General features: G+C 44.0%; 2 protein-coding genes across 5 annotated transcripts in view; one reads left to right on the plus strand and one right to left on the minus strand.

Annotated features, from left to right (window-relative positions):
- Positions 1-628, minus strand: part of NMNAT1 (nicotinamide nucleotide adenylyltransferase 1) — a 46,823-nt gene extending 46,195 nt beyond the window's left edge. Inside the window, exon 1 of one of the 3 annotated variants that reach the window (XM_055104129.2) lies at positions 492-628. The gene's annotated coding sequence lies outside the window, so the exon portion shown is untranslated. Of the gene's footprint in view, position 1; positions 102-491 lie in introns of those variants that run through there. The other 2 variants (XM_003822108.5, XM_055104127.2) reach the window with 2 other exon arrangements.
- On the plus strand, positions 32-17,298 carry LZIC (leucine zipper and CTNNBIP1 domain containing). Of its 2 annotated transcripts, XM_063594845.1 has the most exons (8): positions 32-168; positions 735-893; positions 6,920-7,028; positions 7,922-8,057; positions 8,692-8,790; positions 10,701-10,796; positions 11,633-11,714; positions 13,140-17,298. In XM_063594845.1, the coding sequence occupies exons 3-8, from the start codon at positions 6,928-6,930 to the stop codon at positions 13,196-13,198; spliced, it is 573 nt and encodes a 190-aa protein (XP_063450915.1). In that variant the 5' UTR covers positions 32-168; positions 735-893; positions 6,920-6,927; the 3' UTR covers positions 13,199-17,298. The 2 variants fall into 2 exon arrangements, with proteins under 2 accessions (XP_063450915.1, XP_054960115.1); XM_055104140.3 differs by having other exon boundaries at positions 158-893.
- Positions 17,299-18,741: the final 1,443 nt, after the last annotated feature.

Genomic DNA, 18,741 nt, shown 5'->3' on the forward strand with positions numbered 1-18,741 from the left:
CCGCGCCCTCACTGTCCGCCGGCCCGAGTGCTACCGGAGATCACCAGCGGCCCGGACGCCAGCGAGTGGAACATCTCGGTCGCACTCTCATTGGTTCCAGGGGGCCGGAAGTGCGTGCGTCCAGCGGAAGTGCTCCCCCGGCGCGGTCCGCCAGGCCAGGGCCCTCAGGTAGGCGGGGCCCCTGGCCCTAAACTCTGGGACTGGCGGGCGGTCAGGCGGCACAGGGGGGATCCCGGGGGCCTAAGGAGGTTGTCCCAGTTTTTGTCAGGGAGGCCCGGAAGGAGTTTCGGGGACCGTGGGTTTACGGCTACCTCTGGTGGCAATTGGGGCCTGTTGGAGCCCGGCCGCCGCGGGACCTACGTGCCGGACTTCAAGTTCCCGCGTGGGGTGGGATTTGCTGCGGTGGCCGGAGCTGATTCTTCACCCAGTCCTGTTGGTTCTGGGCCAAACCCTTCTCACTTTCAAGGAAGAGGCGTGCTCTCCGTCCTTACCTTTTCCAAGCCTCTGGGTTTGACGCCATCCCTCAAGGCGTGTCCGGATGCGGGATTGTCCTCAAAGACCCTCTCGGCCTCGCTAGGAAGAAACTCAGAAAGGCTGCGGTAGGCGCAGTCGAGGGGGAAAGTGCCCCCGCCCTTGATGTCTCAGGCTGCTCAAGTGGAAGTTATCTGGACTGCCTTAGGGCAAGTTTATATATAGCAAATACAATTACTTGTTAATGGTTTCCTTTTTTCCAGCATCTCCACCCCGAGGTGGTTTGAACTTTGAGCCTTTTGTAGTCCTGATGAATAATTTCATTTTCCTGAAGTTTATGACACTCGGAACGTCAAGAACTGGAGGTTTGTGCAATTTGAGACCGGTCGGCACTGTGCAGAGATCAGAGTACTAAGAGACAGGTGAGCATGAATGAAGACCCTCCGCTCCAGATATAGTGTCTGAGAGCGGTTTCTGTAGTTTCGTAAAAGTGCACCACATTTAGTGACTACTAGGTGGTGCCAACGAGTTAATCTTTCGGGGATAAATCTCAACTAATGTAGTACCAGGTTAAGGCTTTTAAAATGCACCCATTTTTACTGAAATGTATTCAGAATAGCTTTAGCTCCTTAAAATGTGTTGAGCCTTTATATACGTGACCAAATTATCGACGTTCTATTCTGTATTAGGTACTGAGAAAGCTGAGAGAGGAATCAGACTCATATTCTGTTCTCCAGAGTTTAGTCAGAGGAGATAACGTATTATAATAAAATCATATATAATTAAAGGCAGAAATAAGTGCTAAATAGAGAATAAGATTTGAGCTGGGCGCGGTGACTCACGCCTGTAATCCCATCACTTTGGGAGACTGAGGCAAGTGGATCACCAGAGGTCAGGAGTTCGAGACTCGCCTGGACAACATGGTGAAACCCCATCTCTACTAAAAATACAAAAATTAGCCAGATGTGGTGACGCATGCCTGTAGTCCCAGCTACTGGAGAGGCTGAGGCACGAGAATTGCTTGAACCCAGGAGGCTGAGGTTGCAGTGAGCCGAGATCGCGCCACTGCACTCCAGCCTGGACGACAGAGCAAGACTCCATCTCAAAAAAATTAAAAAAAAAAGATTTGAATGCTAAAGAAGAAGCAATCAATTCTCATTATTCATCTACCAGTTGTTTATTCGGCACTTTTTGTCTGTCCAAGATTGTGCTGGATGCTGGTGTATAAAGAAAAGGTAAAGGCCGGGTGCGGTGGCTCACGCCTGTAATCCCAGCACTTTGGGAGGCCGAGGCAGGCAGATCACGAGGGCAAGAGATCGAGACCATCCTGGCCAATATGGTGAAACCCGTCTCTCCTAAAAATACAAAAATTAGCTGGGCGTGGTAGTGCGTGCCTGTAATCCCAGCTACTTGGGAGGCCGAGGCAGGAGAATCTCTTCAACCTGGGAAGCGGAGGTTGCAGTGAGCCGAGATCGTGCCACTGCACTCCAGCCTGGCGACAGAGTGAGACTCCATCTCAAAAAAAAAAAAAAAAAAAGGTAAAGACTGGGCACGATAGCTTACACCTGTAATCCCAGCATTTTGGGAGGCTGAGGCGGGCGGATCACCTGAGGTCAGGAGTTTGAGACCAGCCTGGCCAACATGGTGAAACCTCATCTCTACTAAAAGTACAAAAATCAGCTGAGCGTGGTGGCGGGCACCTACATTCCCAGCTACTCGGGAGACCGAGGCAGGAGAGTCACTTGAACCCAGGAGGCAGAGGTTGCAGTGAACCAAGATCATGCCACTGCACTCCACCTGGGTGACGGTGAGACGCCATCAAAAAAAAAAGAAAGAGAAAGAGGAAAGAACGAACGAACGAACGAAAGAAAAGGTAAAATCCCTACTTAAATAATTCACAACCTAGTGATTGGGAGGAAATCAAGGAAGACCTTGTAGAGAAGGTGACGCTTGAACTAGACTTTGAAGAATGAACTGGGCTTCATAGGTAGAAAAAAAAAATGCAGGCTCAAAAGAGTGCATGATATTTTTGGAACAGCAAGTCATCCAGTGTGGTTAGACTGTAGGAAACTAACTCTGAAAAGACATTGTCAGTTACATCTTGGGTTTGCCTCGACTTTTACTGGAAAATTCCACAGACTTAAAGAGAAAAATTAAAATGGACAATTTCCAGGAAAAATCCACTAAACTATTATACATAAGATGTAGCTACAATAAATTACACTTCTGGGTATAATACTTGTTTATGTTTGCATATCATTGATGATCATAGATGACTTATGCCAATTTTAATAGATTAGGTGGTAATTTTTTGTCATATTTAATTTTGAATATACTGTAAGAATCCTCTCCAATGAAGTACACATGTCAAATCATCTGGTAATGATTTCATTATGTGTAGGAAAATAAAACATGCTTTAATGCTGTGTGCGGTGGCTCACGCCTGTAACCCCAGCACTTTGGGAGGCCGAGGCGGGCGGATCACGAGGTCAGGAGATTGGGACCATCCTGGCTAACATGGTGAAACCCTGTCTCTACTAAAAAAATATACAAAAACTAGGCCGGGCGCAGTGGCTCACGCCTGTAATCCCAGCACTTTGGGAGGCTGAGGTGGGTGGATCACGAGGTCAGGAGATCGAGACCATCCTGGCTAACACGATGAAACCCCGTCTCTACTAAAAATACAAAAAAAATTAGCTGGGCGTGGTGGCGGGTGCCTGTAGTCCTAGCTACTCGGGAGGCTGAGGCAGGAGAATGGTGTGAACCCGGGAGGCGGAGCTTGCAGTGAGCTGAGATTGCGCCACTGCACTCCAGCCTGGGCGACAGAGCAAGACTCTGTCTCAAAACAAACAAAAAAACAAAACAAACAAAAAACATGTTTTAATAAGTTACCTGGAAAGTTTTGTGGTTTTTTGTTTTTTGGTTTTTTTTGAGTAGGAGTCTCACTCTGTCTCCCAGGCTGGAGTGCAGTGTCACAATCTCAGCTCACTGCAACCTCTGCCTCCAAGGCTTGGATGATTCTCCCACCTCAGCCCGCCGAGTAGCTGGGACTACAAGCACACACCACCATGCCCAGCTAATTTTTTAATTTATTGTAGAGACGGGGTTTCGCCGTGTCGGCCAGGCTGGTTTATAACTCCTGGTCTCAAGTGATCTGCCTGCCTCAGCCTCCTAAAGTGCTGGGATTACAGGTGTGAGACACCATGCCTGGCCCCAGTCAATAGGATATTTAATGAAACTTGACAGACTGATTGTTAAATTCATCTGGAAGAGAAAGTGCACAAGAAGAGCCAAGAATTTTGGGGAGGAGAAAACAATAAAGGCAAGTCATTATCAGTTATCGAGATATATCAGTGATAAAGCCATAATAATGTAAATAGCAAGAAATGTTGCCTGAGGGCTGGACACAGTGGCTCATGCCTGTAATCCCAGCATTTTAGGAGGCCAAGGCCAACATGGCGAAACCCTGTCTCTACTAAAAATACCAAAAAAAAAAAAGGCAGGTGTGGTGGCACACCTGTAATCCTAGCTACTCAGGAGGCTGAGGCAGGAGAATCACTTGAGCCCAGGATGTGGAGGTTGCAGTGAGCTGAGATCACACCACTGCACTCCAGCCTACTGCACTCCAGCCTGGGTGACAGAGCGATACTCTGTGTCAAAAAAAAAAAAAAAAGAAAAAAAAGCCAGGTGGGGTGCCTCATGCCTGTAATCCTAGCACTTTGGGAGGCTGGGGTGAGTGGATCATTTGAGGTCAGGAGTTCAAGACCGACCTGGCCAATATGGCAAAACCACATTTGTACTAAAAATACAAAAATTAGCCGGACGTGGTGGCACGCACTCAAGAGGCTGAGGCAGGAGAATTGCTGAAACCCAGGAGGTGGAGGTTGCAGTGAGCCGAAATCATGCCACCGCACTCCAGTCGGGGCGACAGAGCGAGACTCAGTCTAAAAAAAAGAAGTGATTCCTTAGGAACAGAAAATTATCAATGACTAGCCAATTGCCCTAATACCCTTTACTAGTCAGTCTTTTATTTATTAATCAATATGCCACCTTTATTGTAGACCAAATTCTCCTGGATCAATAAATAAAAGACTGATTAGTAAAGGGTGTTTTTGAAAGGAAAGTTGGACCCCTACTTCAAAGCATAACAAAAAATGTTGCAGGTGGCTTTTGTCTGCAGCTAGAAAACAAAAATTTGTAAAAGTCTTGAATATAAAGATGTATAAATCTTGAGATGGTTAGGGCCTGCCTTCATGGAACACAAAACGAAGAAGATTTAAAGGAGAAGATAGATTTGTCTATTAAAAAATAATAATTTGCCATGACAAAAAAACAAAATTTAGTCAGGAGACGAAATAATATTTGCAATTACAAAGGCTTCATTGCTTGATCTTAGGAGGTCAAAGCTGCATGAGCCATGATCATGCCACTGCACTCCAGCCTTGGTGACAGAGCAAGACCCTGTCTCAAAAAAGCCAAAGGCTTTGTATCCATGTTATAAATCAGTAAGAGAAAGATAACCCAGCAGAAAGATGGTCACATTTCCAAAGAAGAAATTCATATTAAAAGATGTTCATCAGCTGGGCTTGTGGGCTTACACCTATAATCCCAGCATTTTGGGAGGCTGAGGTGGGAGGATCTCTTGAGCCCAGTTCAAGACCAGCTTGGGCAACATGGGAGACCCCATCTCTACAAAAAAATAAATTAGCCAGGTGTGGTGGTGTGTGCCTGTGTTTGCAGCTACTCAGGAGGCAGAGGTGGGAAGATGGCTTGAGCTCAAGAGGTTGAGGCTATAGTGAGCTATGATTGTGCCACTGTGCTTCAGCCTAGGTAACAGAGTGAGACCCTATCTCAAAAAAAAAAAAAGTTCAGGCTCACAAGTAATTAGGTCAATATACATAAGACCAATAAGATAATATCTGGAGTGTTTGGGGCTATAATTATTCATTTTATAAAGCAAAGTCACATTTGATCTACATATATATATATATATATTTCCATTTACCAAATTTGTTTAGAGTAAGATAGACCAATAATGAAGACTTCTAATTAATATGTCAAGTCACATAAAGAGGACTTTCAGGTATTTTTGTGGGGTGTTATTACTATATGAGTTTAAACTTTTATATCTAAATTAAGATTTTCTTTGTTTAACTATCTTTCATATACCTGTAGCTTTTTTTTTTTTTTTTTTTTTTTTTTTTGAGTCAGGGTCTCGCTCTGTCAACCAGGCCAGAGTGGAGTGGCAAGATCATGGCTCACTGCAACCTCAAATTCCTGGGCTCAAGCAGTCCTCTCACCTAAGCCTCCTGAGTAGGTGGGACTAGAGGCATCCGCCACCATGCCTAGCTAAGATTGTCTATTCTTTGTAGAGATGAAGTCTCACTATATTGGCCAGGCTGGTCTCGAACTCCTGGGCTCAAGCAATCCTCCCACCTCAGGCTCCCAAAGTATTGAGATTACAGACATGCGTGAGCCACTGCACCCAAGTGCCTTTTTTTTTTTTTCTGAAATGTAGTCTCACTCTTTTGCCCAGGCTGGAGTGCAGTGGCGTGATCTCAGCTCACTGCAACCTCTGCCTCCCGGGTTCAAGCAAGTCTGCTGCCTCAGCCTCCCAAATAGCTGGGACTACAGGCATGTGCGATCACGCCCAGTAATTTTTTTTTCTTTTTTTTTTTTTTTTGAGCCTGAGTCTTGCTCTGTCGCCCAGGCAGGAGTGCAGTGGCGTGATCTCGGCTCACTGCAAGCTCTGCCTCCTGGGTTCACACCATTCTCCTGCCTCAGCCTCCCAAGTAGCTGGGACTACAGGCGCCTGCCACCACACCTGCCTAATTTTTTATATTTTTAGGAGAGATGGGGTTTCACCGTGTTAGCCAGGATGTTCTCAATCTCCTGACTTCATGATCCGCCCACCTCAGCCTCCCAAAGTGCTGGGATTACAGGCGTGAGCACCGTGCCTGGCCTTTTTTTTTCTTTAGAGATGGGGTTTCCCCCATGTTGCTCAGGCTGGTCTTGAACTCCTGACCTCAGGTGATCCACCCACCTCGGCTTCCAAAAGTGCTGGGGTTACAGGCGTGAGCCACCACATCCGGCCTTTTTTGTATTTTTAGTAGAGATGGGGTTTCACCATGTTAGCCAGGATGGTCTTGATCTCCTGACCTTGTGATCCGCCCGCCTCGGCCTCCCAAAGTGCTGGGATTACAGGCCTGAGCCACCGGCGCCTGGCCGCAGCTGCATATTTTTAATTGCACTAGGGACTGGGTGTGGTGACTTATGCGTATAATCCCACCTCTTTGGGAGTCCAAGATGGGAGGGTCACTTTAGGCTAGATGTTCCGAGACCAGCCTGGGCAACATAGTGAGACTCTGTCTCTACAAAAAATAAAACTTAAAAAAATTGCACTGCTATGTTAATTTCATATGGTATGTGGGTTTATTGTTTCACATAGAGATTAAAATGGCTTCCAGAGGAAAGACAGAGACAAGCAAATTAAAGCAGAATTTAGAAGAACAGTTGGATAGACTCATGCAACAATTACAAGATCTGGAGGAATGCAGGTAAGAGTTTAATTGTATGTTGTTACACTGGAAACTGGCGTTTTTTCTGCAGCTAGCTCCGTGGATGCAGGCCCATGTGTGATGATTCTGCATTCCCCTGTAGTGTTCTTTGCAGTGCTTTGTCTATTAGAGAAGTAAACTTATTGCAGGCTTTGGAGTCATAAAGGCTGGGAAATGAAAGTCATTCAGTTAACTACTAAGTGCATGTGAACTTGAGCAAAATACTTACCTTCCTTGAAGTAGAAATAACACCTACTTTGTCTTTAGTATTTAAATCAGTTCTACCTGCTGTCAGGCTAAGAAGGTACTACTTGAACTTCTGGCATGTAGTTTCAGCCTTACCTGCACAAAGGACCACAACAGTTCATTGCAGCTTTTTTTTTTTTTTTTTTTGAGACAGAGTCTTGCTGTATTGCCCAGGCTGGAGTGCAGTGGCGAGATCTCAGCCCACTGCAACTTCTGCTTCCCAAGTTCAAGCGATTCTCCTGCCTCAGCCTCCCGAGTAGCTGGGATTACAGGCATGCACCACCATGCCTGGCTAATTTTGTATTTTTAGTAGAGACGGGGTTTTACTATGTTGGCTAGGCTGGCCTCGAACTCCTGACCTCAGGTGATCTGCCCACCTCAGCCTTCCAAAGTGTGGGATTACAGGTGTGAGCTACGGCACCCTGCTTTATTATGTGGTTTCTTAAGTATCCTCATTTTGGTAAAAGAAAAATGTTTACCAAAGTAACTATATTGCAGGAAAATGCCCTCACTACTACCATGTGAACACATTCACCGTCAGCATTTTGATATTTCCCTTCAGCCTTTCTCTAATGTACAAGTACTAAGTTTGCATTTTTCACTTGGAACTCTTCATTTTTCCATATCATGATGTTCACCTATTTCAGAGAGGAACTTGATACAGATGAATATGAAGAAACCAAAAAGGAAACTCTGGAGCAACTAAGTGAATTTAATGATTCACTAAAGAAAATTATGTCTGGAAATATGACTTTGGTAGATGAACTAAGTGGAATGCAGCTGGTAAGTATAACATATAGGCCACAGAGGACAGACTTTGTTTTTTTGTTTGTTCTTGTTTTTGTTTGAGATGCATTCTTACTCTGTCGCCCAGGCTGGAGTGCAGTGGGGCAGTCTTGGCTCACTGCAACCTCCGCCTCCCAGGTTCAAGCGATTCTCCTTACTCAGCCTCCTGAGGAGCTGGGACTACAGGCATGTGCCACCATACCCAGCTAATTTTGTATTTTTAGTAGAGACGGGGTTTCTCCATGTTGGTCAGGCTGGTCTTGAACTCCCAACCTCAGGTATCTGTCTGCCTCGGCCTCCCAAAGTGCTGGGATTACAAGCGTGAGCCACCGTGCCTGGCCTTTAGTTTTTTTTTTTTTTTAGAGATGGAGTCTTGCTACATTTCCAAGGCTGGTCTCAAACTCATTGGCTCAAGCAATCCTCCTGCCTTGGCCTCCCAAGGTGTAACTTCTAGATGAGTGTCTGTTTATGCATACACAACATATCCTTCCAGATCTTCATTTAGTTGTGTAATTGCTTCCATGACAGGAACCAGTAAACCTTGATAAAGATTAAGGCTCCGTCAATCAGTTATTGCAATATCTGATTTGTTGGACTATTTTGGTTAGTTTTTGCCTTCTTGTGTTTCTAGGCTATTCAGGCAGCTATCAGCCAGGCCTTTAAAACCCCAGAGGTCATCAGATTGTTTGCAAAGAAACAACCTGGTCAGCTTCGGACAAGGTTAGCAGAGGTAAAATTTCTTTAAATTGATTTGGTTGCTGTGTGTTTTTCATTTCCTAGGCCAATTCATTATGATATCCCATGGCTTAAAAATTTGCCAGGTGATTTTAGAGCCACAACTAACAATTTTCTGAGAAAATTAGTACTTTGAGCAATTATAGTTGATAATGAATGTAGAGCTTTAAACAATATATGGCAGTTTAAATTGCCACTGACCACTTCTACCTGGACTCCACCTTTAACGTTTTACCATTTACTTCTGGAGCTCTAACTTAAAATCACATTGAGAATTAATTAGCAGCATTGCTTGTATGCATGTGTAGCCTATCTCATCTAAGAATTTCAAGTATCTTTGTAAACCTGATACTTCCAGAAGTCTGTTTATAGGCTTGGATGTAATTAAGAGTTACCAAATTATTTGTAAGTATGGGCAATTCAGTAGTATAGTGATTCAGAGCACCGACTTTGGTCAGACTGGCTGGATTTGAATCCCTGCTTCACTACTGAGGTATGTGACAAGTTTTTTATGTTTTTTTTTTTTTTGAGATGGGGTCTTGTTCTGTTGCCCAGGCTGGAGGGCAGTGGCACAATCTCGGTTCAGTACAACCTCTGCCTCTGGGTTCAAGTGATTCTCTTGCCTCAGCCTCCTGAGTAGCTGGGACTACAGGCACATGCCACCACGCCTGGCTAATTTTTGTATTTTTAGTAGAAATGGGGTTTACCATGTTGTCAAGGCTGGTCTTGAACTCCTAACCTCAAGTGATCTGCCCGCCTCAGCCTCCCAAAGTGTTGGAATTATAGATGTGAGCCACTGCGCCTAGCCTTTTGTTTGTTTGTTTTTTGTTTTTTTTTTGTTGTTGTTGTTTTTGAGGCAGGGTCTTACTTTGTCAACCAGGCTCAGTGTAGTAATGCAATCTCGGCTCACTGCAGCCTCTGTCTCCTGGGCTCAAGCATCTCCCATCTCAGCCCCTCAAGTATCTGGGCCCACAGGCACACACCACCACACACCACTAATTTTTGTATTTTTCATAGAGACAGGGTTTCACCATGTTGGCCACCATGTTGGTTTCATAGAGACATGGTTCACCATGTAGTCTTGAACTCCTGAGCTCAAGCGATCCACCCACCTCAGCCTTCCAAAGTGGTGGGATTACCGGCATGAGCCACTGTACCTGGCCTGGACAACTTATTTTATTCATCCGCTTTGTGCCTAGGTTTCTCTGTCTGCAAAAAGGTGACAAAGGTAGTCTCTACCTCTTATGGTTCTTATGAGGATTAAATGAAGTAATATGTGTAAAAGTACTTTGAATATTCCCAATGTGTAGTACATGCTATTAGTGTTTCTGGTGGAAGGGGTGATATTTTACTAGATGATTTACTAGAACTGCATTTAACATTTCTATCATATTTGCCTTAGATTATATCTGTAGTTCTTTATAATATTAATCAGCTAGAGGATTTTTTTTAAGAAGTACGTTTGAAAAGCTATATGTATATTATATATGTATATATATATATATATATATATATATATATTTTTTTTTTTTTTTTTTTTTTTTTTTTTGTGGTGGAGTCTTGCTCTGTCACCCAGGCTGGAGTGCAGTGGTGCTATCTCGGCTCACTGCAAGCTCCACCTCCCGGGTTCACACCATTCTCCGGCCTCAGCCTCCTGAGTAGCTGGGACTACAGGCGCCCACCACCATGCCTGGCTAATTTTTTTGTATTTTTAGTAGAGACGGGGTTTCACCGTGTTAGCCAGGATGGTCTTGGTCTCCTGACCTCGTGATCCGCCCGCCTCGTGATCCGCCCAAAGTGTTGAGATTACAGGCGTGAGCCACTGCGCCTGGCCTGAAAAGCTATATTTTGTATACGGAATGTTTTTCACTTAAGTAACATATGCCTTGCATTCATATGTTTTAGATGGATAGAGATCTGATGGTAGGAAAGCTGGAAAGAGACCTGTACACTCAACAGAAAGTGGAGATACTAACAGCTCTTAGGAAACTTGGAGAGAAGGTACCAGTATTTAATATATTAGTTACAAAGAAAAAGTATGAATTATTTGGTACAGAACATCTTGATCTGTGGTCTAGTTTGTGGTACTAAGACATTCTTTTTTTTTTTTTTTTTTTTTTTTTTTTCTGAGACGGAGTTCTGCTCTTGTTGCCCAGGCTGGAGTGCAATGGTGCGATCTCAGCTCACTGCAACCTCCCCCTCCCGGGTTCAAGCAATTCTCCTGCCTCAGCCTCCTGAGTAGCTGGGATTACAGGTGCCCACCACTACGCCTGGCTAATTTTTGTATTTTTAGTAGAGATGGGGTTTCACCATGTTGGCCAGGCTGGTCTTGAACTCCTGACCTCCGGTGATCCGCCTGCCACAGCCTCCCAAAGTGTTGGGATTACATCAGCCTCCCAAAGAGCTAGGATTGCAGGTGTGAGCCACCGCACCCGGCCCTCCCCTCTACCTTTTTTGTTTTTTTTTTGAGACGGAGTTTTGCCCTTGCTGTCCAGGCTGGAGTGCGGTGGGTTGATCTCAGCCCACTGCAACCTCTGCCTCCCAGGTTCAAGCAATTCTACTGCCTCAGCCTCCTGAGTAGCTGGGATTACAGGCGTGCACCACCACGCCCAGCTGATTTTTTGTATTTTTAATAGAAATGGGGTTTCATCATGTTGGCCAGGCTGGTCTCGAACTGCTGACCTCATGTGATCCACCCCCGCCCCCTCCACGCCTCCCAAAGGGCAGGGATTACAGGTGTGAGCCACAGTGCCCAGCCTCCTAAGACATTCTTACCTGGTTTCTAGAACACCTGTAACATTTACCCACTCAACTGGACTTTGTTTCATTTTGTTTAGCTGACTGCAGATGATGAGGCCTTCTTGTCAGCAAATGCAGGTGCTATACTCAGCCAGTTTGAGAAAGTCTCTACAGACCTTGGTGAGTGCCCTCATATTTCTGAAAGCTGGTCGTATACTACTGTCATATATTACATACAAACTGATGGAGAGTGTGGTTGAAATAACATAATAACCTTTCCTTGAGTTTAAGAGTGAAACCAGAATTTTCTTTATAAATCCATTGTATTGGTTTTATTCCCCAATATTAAAAATAAATTAATGCAGCCTAATGTTTTTTAAAATACTTGTCAGGTAGACGTAACTATAACAGAAAACTAAAATTATATGTTTGAGGCCAGGAGTTCTAGACCAGCCTGGGCAACATGGTGAGACCCTTTGTCTTCAAAATTAAAAAGAGGGAGGCCGAGACCGGGCGCGGTGGCTCACACCTGTAATCCCAGCACTTTGGGAGGCCGAGGCGGGCAGATCACGAGGTCAGGAGATCGAGACCATCCTGGCTAATACAGTGAAACCCTGTCTCTACGAAAAACACAAAAAATTAGCTGGGTGTGGTGGTGGGCACCTGTAGTCCCAGCTACTTGGGAGGCTGAGGCAGGAGAATGGTGTGAACCCAGGAGGCGGAGCTTGCAGTGAGCCGAGATTGTGCCACTGCACTCCAGCCTGGGCGACAGAGCGAGACTCATCTCAAATAAATAAATAAATGAATAAATAAACAAAATTAAAAAGAAAAAAAATTAGCTAGGTGTGGTGGCATGCACTTACAGTTCTAGCTACTTGAGAGGCTGAGGCAGGAGGATCACTTGAACCCAGATATTTGAGGCTGCAGTGAGCCAAGATCATGCCATTGTACTCCAGCCTGGGTGACAGAGCAAGACCTGTCTCCCCGCAAAAAATATTTCTTCTTTCTTTTTTTTTCACAGAAATGTTTTAAAATAAATTTTATGGCCAGGTGCGGTGGCTCAAGCCTGTAATCCCAGCACTTTGGGAGGCTGAGGTGGGTGGATCACCTGAGGTCAGGAGTTCGAGACCAGCCCGGCCAACAGGGTGAAACCCTCTCTACCAAAAACACAAAAATTGGCTGGGCATGGTGGCGCGTGCCTGTAATCCCATCTACTAGGGAGGCTGAGGCAAGGATAATTGCTTGAACCCAGAAGGTGGAAGTTGCAGTGAGCCGAGATCGCACCACTGCACTCCAGCCTGGGCGACAAGAGCGAAACTCAATCTCAAAAAAATTAATTAATTAATTAATTAAATTTTACATATTATATTTCATAGCTAGAATAAGGATTTATAACTAATAAGTCCCCCTTTGTAGCTGGATTGTTTGTGCAGAGGGAAGGAAATCGGGATAGCAATGGGAACGTGTAGGGGTTAATACACGGATAATGGAGGCTAATTATATTTTCTGTTTTAATATCTATATGATAGATTTTTTCCCACTTTACCAGGAATTGCAACTGCACTTGAAATAATCTTTTTGTTTATTATGTGTCTTTTTTCTTAGGCTCTGGAGACAAAATTCTTGCTCTGGCAAGTTTTGAGGTTGAAAAAACAAAAAAATGACATGGTGCAGAAGCTTGTAACATTGATCACATTCTTAATGTAAATGGTGTCTTTCTTCTGGGGTTTTCAGTTATTGCAAAGAAATGAAGAGATTCTTGAAATGCATCAATAACCTAAGAAAAAGCGACATAAAAATATACTTATGGCTTGTGTTTATGCTCTTCATCATTGTGCGTTGTGTGCGGTTACCTGCTTGAGTGATCCTGAACTTGTTGCGACAGAGGGACTCACTGGACTCTGTTCGTTATGATTTGTCTGTTTAAGAGAGAAAACAAAGTGGACTTGATTTTTATTAAGGCTGTTTGTTTTTAAGTGTTGATAGTGAACGAAAAGATGTGCAGTAATGATATTTTTCTGCTTACAACTTATCCCCTCTCATTGGAGTGAACAGTGACGCAAGCTCAATAGACTTCATAAGTGTTCATAGAATTTTACAGTTCTGAGTGATCTTAGAAATCATTTCTGTTTTTACAAACAAGGAAACTGAGGTCCAGAAAGAGCAAGCGACTTTGCCTAAAGTCGCATCAGAGAGCTGAGGGTAAGACTCAGGTGTCCTGACTTCCAGTTTAGTATCTTTTGAATTTTATTTCTGTACCATTTAAAAAAAATAATTAACACTATTTGTGCAAGTCAGTGTTTTTGAAAATTCAGTGTCCCAATAAAAAGTTGACTGCACACTAAGGGACCATCCCCCAGCCTGTAAGCTGTCTGTATGAATGGGGCCCGTTGTATCTCGGAATTTTGAGGTTGGAACAATGGGAGCCCTGTTGAGCGTTTCCTAAAGTGACTTAGCCGCCTGCGTTGTTTGACCAGGGAAGCGATAGGAAATGGCAGCTAGAGGCTCTCCCTGTGTGTGACCTCTTGTCACACTCAGAGGGGGGTAACTGTCAGCTGTTATCTACTCTTCAGGTTTTGGAGAAACACAAAATAAGTTATGAGGAAAAGCAAATTTCTCTCCTGAGTATTTACGTGTCTCTGTATGCTCAAATATGCAGATGTGTCCCTATGCGTATATATTAGCTTATTTTTTAGGCTCTAGCCATTTTATATTCTTTCATGTGCTTCTCAATATTCTTTTTCTTTGCACTTTATACAAATTAAAAGCATTTTTAAAGCTTCTTCTGTACTGTAAACTACTAGGTGCTTTGCCAACCAGACAGATTAGAGGACCTCCGCTACACTGATGCCTTATTTGGAACTTAAAAGAGGTGAAATTCATATATCATAAAATTCACCATTTTAAAGTGTACCATTCGTTGGCAGAACATTTACAGTGGTGTGCAACCATCACTACTCTCTAGTTCCAGAACATTCTTATCACCCCCAAAGGAGGCCCTATACCTATTACGCAGTTAGTCCCCATTCCCTTCTCCGACTGCTAACAATAGCCACTAATCTGCACCCTGTCTCTGTGGATTTGCCTATTCTGGATATTTCATATAAGTGGAATCATATGATATGTGACCTTTTTATGTATCTGGCTTCTTTCACTTAGCATAATATTTTTCTTTTCTTTTTTTTTTTTTGAGACAGTTTTACTCTTATTGCCCAGGCTGGAGTGCAATGGCACAATCTCAACCTCCGCCTCCCGGGTTCAAGAGATTCTCCTGCCTCAGCTTCCCAAGTAGCTGGGATTACTGGTGTGTACCACCACGCCCGGCTAATTTTTGTACCTTTAATATAGAGACAGGGTTTCACCATGTTGGCCCAGCTGGTCTTGAGCTGACCTCAGGTGGTCCAACTGCCTCGGCCTCCCAAAGTGCTGGGATTATAGGTGTGAGCTACCACACCGGGACATCATCATGTTTTCAAGGTTAACCAACATTATAGCATGTATCAGTACTTTATTCCTTTTTATGGCTAAATAATATTCCATTGTATGGATATCATATTTTGTTTATCCGGTATCTGTTAATGATTTGGGTTGTTTCCTTCTTTTGGCTATTGTGAATAATGCTTCAGTGAACATTTGTGTACAAATATTTGTTTGAATACCTGTTTTCAATTCTTTTGGGTGTACACCTGGGAATGGAATTGCTACGTTTGTTGTTGTGTTGTTGTTGTCATTGTTGTTTTTTGAGATGGAGTTTCACTCTGTTGCCCAGGCTGGAGTGCAATGGCGTGATCTCGGCTCACCCCAACTTCTGCCTCCCAGGTTCAAGCGATTCTCCTGCCTCAGCCTCCCTAGTAGCTGGGATTAAGGCATGCACCACCACACCTGGCTAATTTTGTGTTTTTAGTAGAGATGGGGTTTCTCCATGTTGGTCAGGCTGGTCTTGAACTCCTGACCTTAGGTGATCCACCCGCCTCAACCTCCCAGAGTGCTGGGATGATTACAGGCATGAGCCACCATACCCGGCCTGAGCCACCACACCCAGCCTACGTTTGTTTTTTAAGCCATAGAAGATTCTTCCCACCAGTCGGGCACAGTGGCTCACACCTGTAATCCCAGCACTTCAGGAGGCCAAGGCGGGCGGATCACAAGATCAGAAGCTCAAGACCAGCCTGGCCAACACAGTGAAACCCCATCTCTACAAAAATTAGCCAGGCATAGTGGCGGGTGCCTGTAGTCTCAGCTACTTGGGAGACTGAGGCAGGAGAATCACTTGAACCTGGGAGGCAGAGGTTTCGGTGAGCTGAGATGGCGCCACTGCACTCCAGCCTGGGCAACAGACTGAGACACGGTCTCAAAAAAAAAAAAAAAAAAAGAGGAAGAAGATTCTTCCCTTACCCTGCAATAGTAGACCAGGAAAATTAGGAATATCTTGTATTTGAAAGGGACCTAATGCCTGGCACAGTGGCTCACGCGTGTAATCTCAGAACTCTGGGAGGCAGAGGTGGGCGGATTGCCTGAACTCAGGATTTGAGACCAGCCTGGCCAACATGGTGAAACCCTGTCTCTAAAAAAAAAAAAAAAAAAAAATTAGCCAGGCGTGATGGCATGTACTTGTGGTCCCAGCTACTCAGTAAGCTGAGGTCAGAGGATCACCTGAACCTGGGAAGCAGAGGTTGCAGTGAACTGAGATCACGCCACTGTACTGGCTGACAAAGTGAGACCCCTGTCTAAAAAAAAGATAAAGAGAGTTATCTGAATCTGGAATCCTTAATCTTGGTTTTCCTTAAACTTTCTATAAGTCCAGCGTCAGTGAAATATTTTGTCAATTATCACATTAATGTGTTCATTTTGTAAGTAAGAGTATTCAATTTAAAATGATCTTACTTTAAAAGTGGCCTAGTTTGCAGTGCCCAGCAGGACACTGACAGTCACAGCTGTGTGACTTTTTGTGGGTTACTTAATTTTTTTGAGCCTCCTTTTCTCTTCTATTCAATGAGGATAATAGGGCCTACCTCATAGGATTATTGTGCATTCCCCTCTGTTAATGCACGTAAAGTTTTTACTTGGAAAACTAACTCACCATTTAACAACCATTCTAAGCACCATAGGATATATTTTGTTTCACAAATTTGATATTCATTCAGAATAAGTATTTGAAAAGTGAGTAAATTCTATGCAATTATAGTTATTAAATGACTTATAAACTGTGTTTCTCTTCCACTTCTTGCTACATTTAATCTTCTAGGTATTCAGATATCTTTGGAGATTATAGGCAGCAATAAAGCTAAGGCAGCTAACCTTTCAACATTCTTGTGTCAGGCTAATATTTTGGTGAAAGGAATTCTTGTGTTTCTCAAAGAACTAGAGCTGAAGCAGAAATAAGTTCCAATGAGCAAGTGTCCAATTGGACCATTGAATGAAATCTAGTGTTTTAAACAATTCTGATGTTTCAATGTTTTGTTTTGTTTTCTTTTGATCTTGTGAGCAGTAAGACATATTTTATGTGGGTGGTAAAAGAAGAAATCAAGTAACAGAATGAGGAATTGTTCCCAGGAAGAGTTGGAGTTGGGACAAATGGGTTGTTAACTTTGATTTTTAGATCTTCTCTGAAGACATTAAACATGGAATGGTCATCTTTAGAAAAATAAAAGACTATGCAACTCCACCACTGAAATGGTATCTTATTACAGTGAATGATGGATAATCTGAAATTACTATAGAAAAAAATAAACCCAGACCATTTTGCCTAGAGCCTTTCAACCACCTTTCTGTCCACGTTTTTCTTTTTTATTCTATTTATTGCTAAGACCAGTGAATGTTCTTCTTTGCCTTCCAAAATGTTTTCCAGCATTAGTATGTAAATTAAAACTGTTGGCAGGGCGCCGTGGCTCACGCCTGTAATCCCAGCACTTTGGGAGGCGGAGGCGGGCAGATTACAAGATCGAGACCATCCTGGCTAACATGGTGAAACCTTGTCTCTACTGAAAATACAAAAAATTAGCTGGGCGTGGTGGCGGGCGCCTGTAGTCCCAGCTACTTAGGAGGCTGAGGCAGGAGAATGGTGTGAACCCAGGAGGCGGAGCTTGCAGTGAGCCGAGATTGCACAACTGCACTCCAGCCTGGGCAACAGAGCAAGACTCCATCTCAAAAAAAAAAAAAAAAAAAAAAAAAGGCATGAGCAGTGGCTCATGCCTGTAATCCCAGCACTTTGGTAGGCCAAGGTGGGCAGATCACAAGGTCAGGAGTTCAAGACCAGCCTGGCCAATATGGTGAAACCCTGTCTCTACTAAAGATACAAAAGTTATCCAGGTGTGGTGGCGTGTGCCTGTAATCCCAGCTACTCAGGAGGCTGAGGCAGGAGAATCACTTGAACCTGGGAGGCAGAGGTTGTAGTGAGCCGAGATCTTGTCACTGCATTCCAGCCTGGGCGACAGAGGAGACTCTGTCTCAAAAAAAAAGAGTTCACAATGGAAAGTCGATACTGTTGAAGAGCTTCAGCAAAGTTGAGAGGTCTGAGGCTGTCAACTGGAAGCTTCCTAAATGCTTGGTTATTTTTCTACCAGAAAATCACACTGCTTATTGCTTACAGCCTCAGGCAGTTGAATACAATTAAAAATAAACCAGCAAAAATATCATTTATTATAAAAGAAGTCAAGGAGAGCCATCAAGTTTTTCTGTGTGTTTGTTTTTTAGAGTGAAGATAATGCTGGTGTAAGGGTTTTTTGTTTGTTTGCTTGTTTGTTTTTGAGACGGAGTTTCGTTCTTGTTGCCCAGGCTGGAGTGCAATGGCCCGATCTCGGCTTGCCACTGGGTTCAAGCGATTCTCCTGCCTCAGCCTCCTGAGTAGCTGGGATTACAGGCATGCGCCACCACGTCCAGCTAATTTTTTTTTTTTTGTATTTTTAGTAGAGATGGGGTTTCTCCATGTTGGCCAGGCTGGTCTCAAAGTCCCGACCTCAGGTGATCTGCCCACCTCGGCCTCCCAAAGTGCTGGGGTTACAGGCGTGGACCACTGCGCCTGGTGGTAAGGGTTATTTCTAAGATTATACATCAGCCACAGATCCTCTGCCTCAGCCTCTGGCGACTGTAACTGAATTTTGAAGCCCCCCCTGCAAAACCTCCTGCTGAGCTGTGTTACAGTTATGACTTAACATACATGGTTTGAGAGTCTCTGCTACCTTGTCTATTTCCTGTAAAACATCGTAGC

Source organism: Pan paniscus, chromosome 1 (genome assembly GCF_029289425.2).
Source record: "Pan paniscus chromosome 1, NHGRI_mPanPan1-v2.0_pri, whole genome shotgun sequence".
NCBI lineage: Eukaryota > Metazoa > Chordata > Mammalia > Primates > Hominidae > Pan > Pan paniscus.

Excerpts from the sequence above, each read along its gene's own strand:
- LZIC (XM_063594845.1), top strand. The coding sequence starts at position 6,928 with ATGGCTTCCAGAGGAAAGACAGAGACAAGCAAATTAAAGCAGAATTTA. Across the intron at positions 7,029-7,921 it reads CAAGATCTGGAGGAATGCAG|AGAGGAACTTGATACAGATG; the intron begins GTAAGAGTTTAA and ends CACCTATTTCAG. Across the intron at positions 8,791-10,700 it reads TTCGGACAAGGTTAGCAGAG|ATGGATAGAGATCTGATGGT; the intron begins GTAAAATTTCTT and ends CATATGTTTTAG.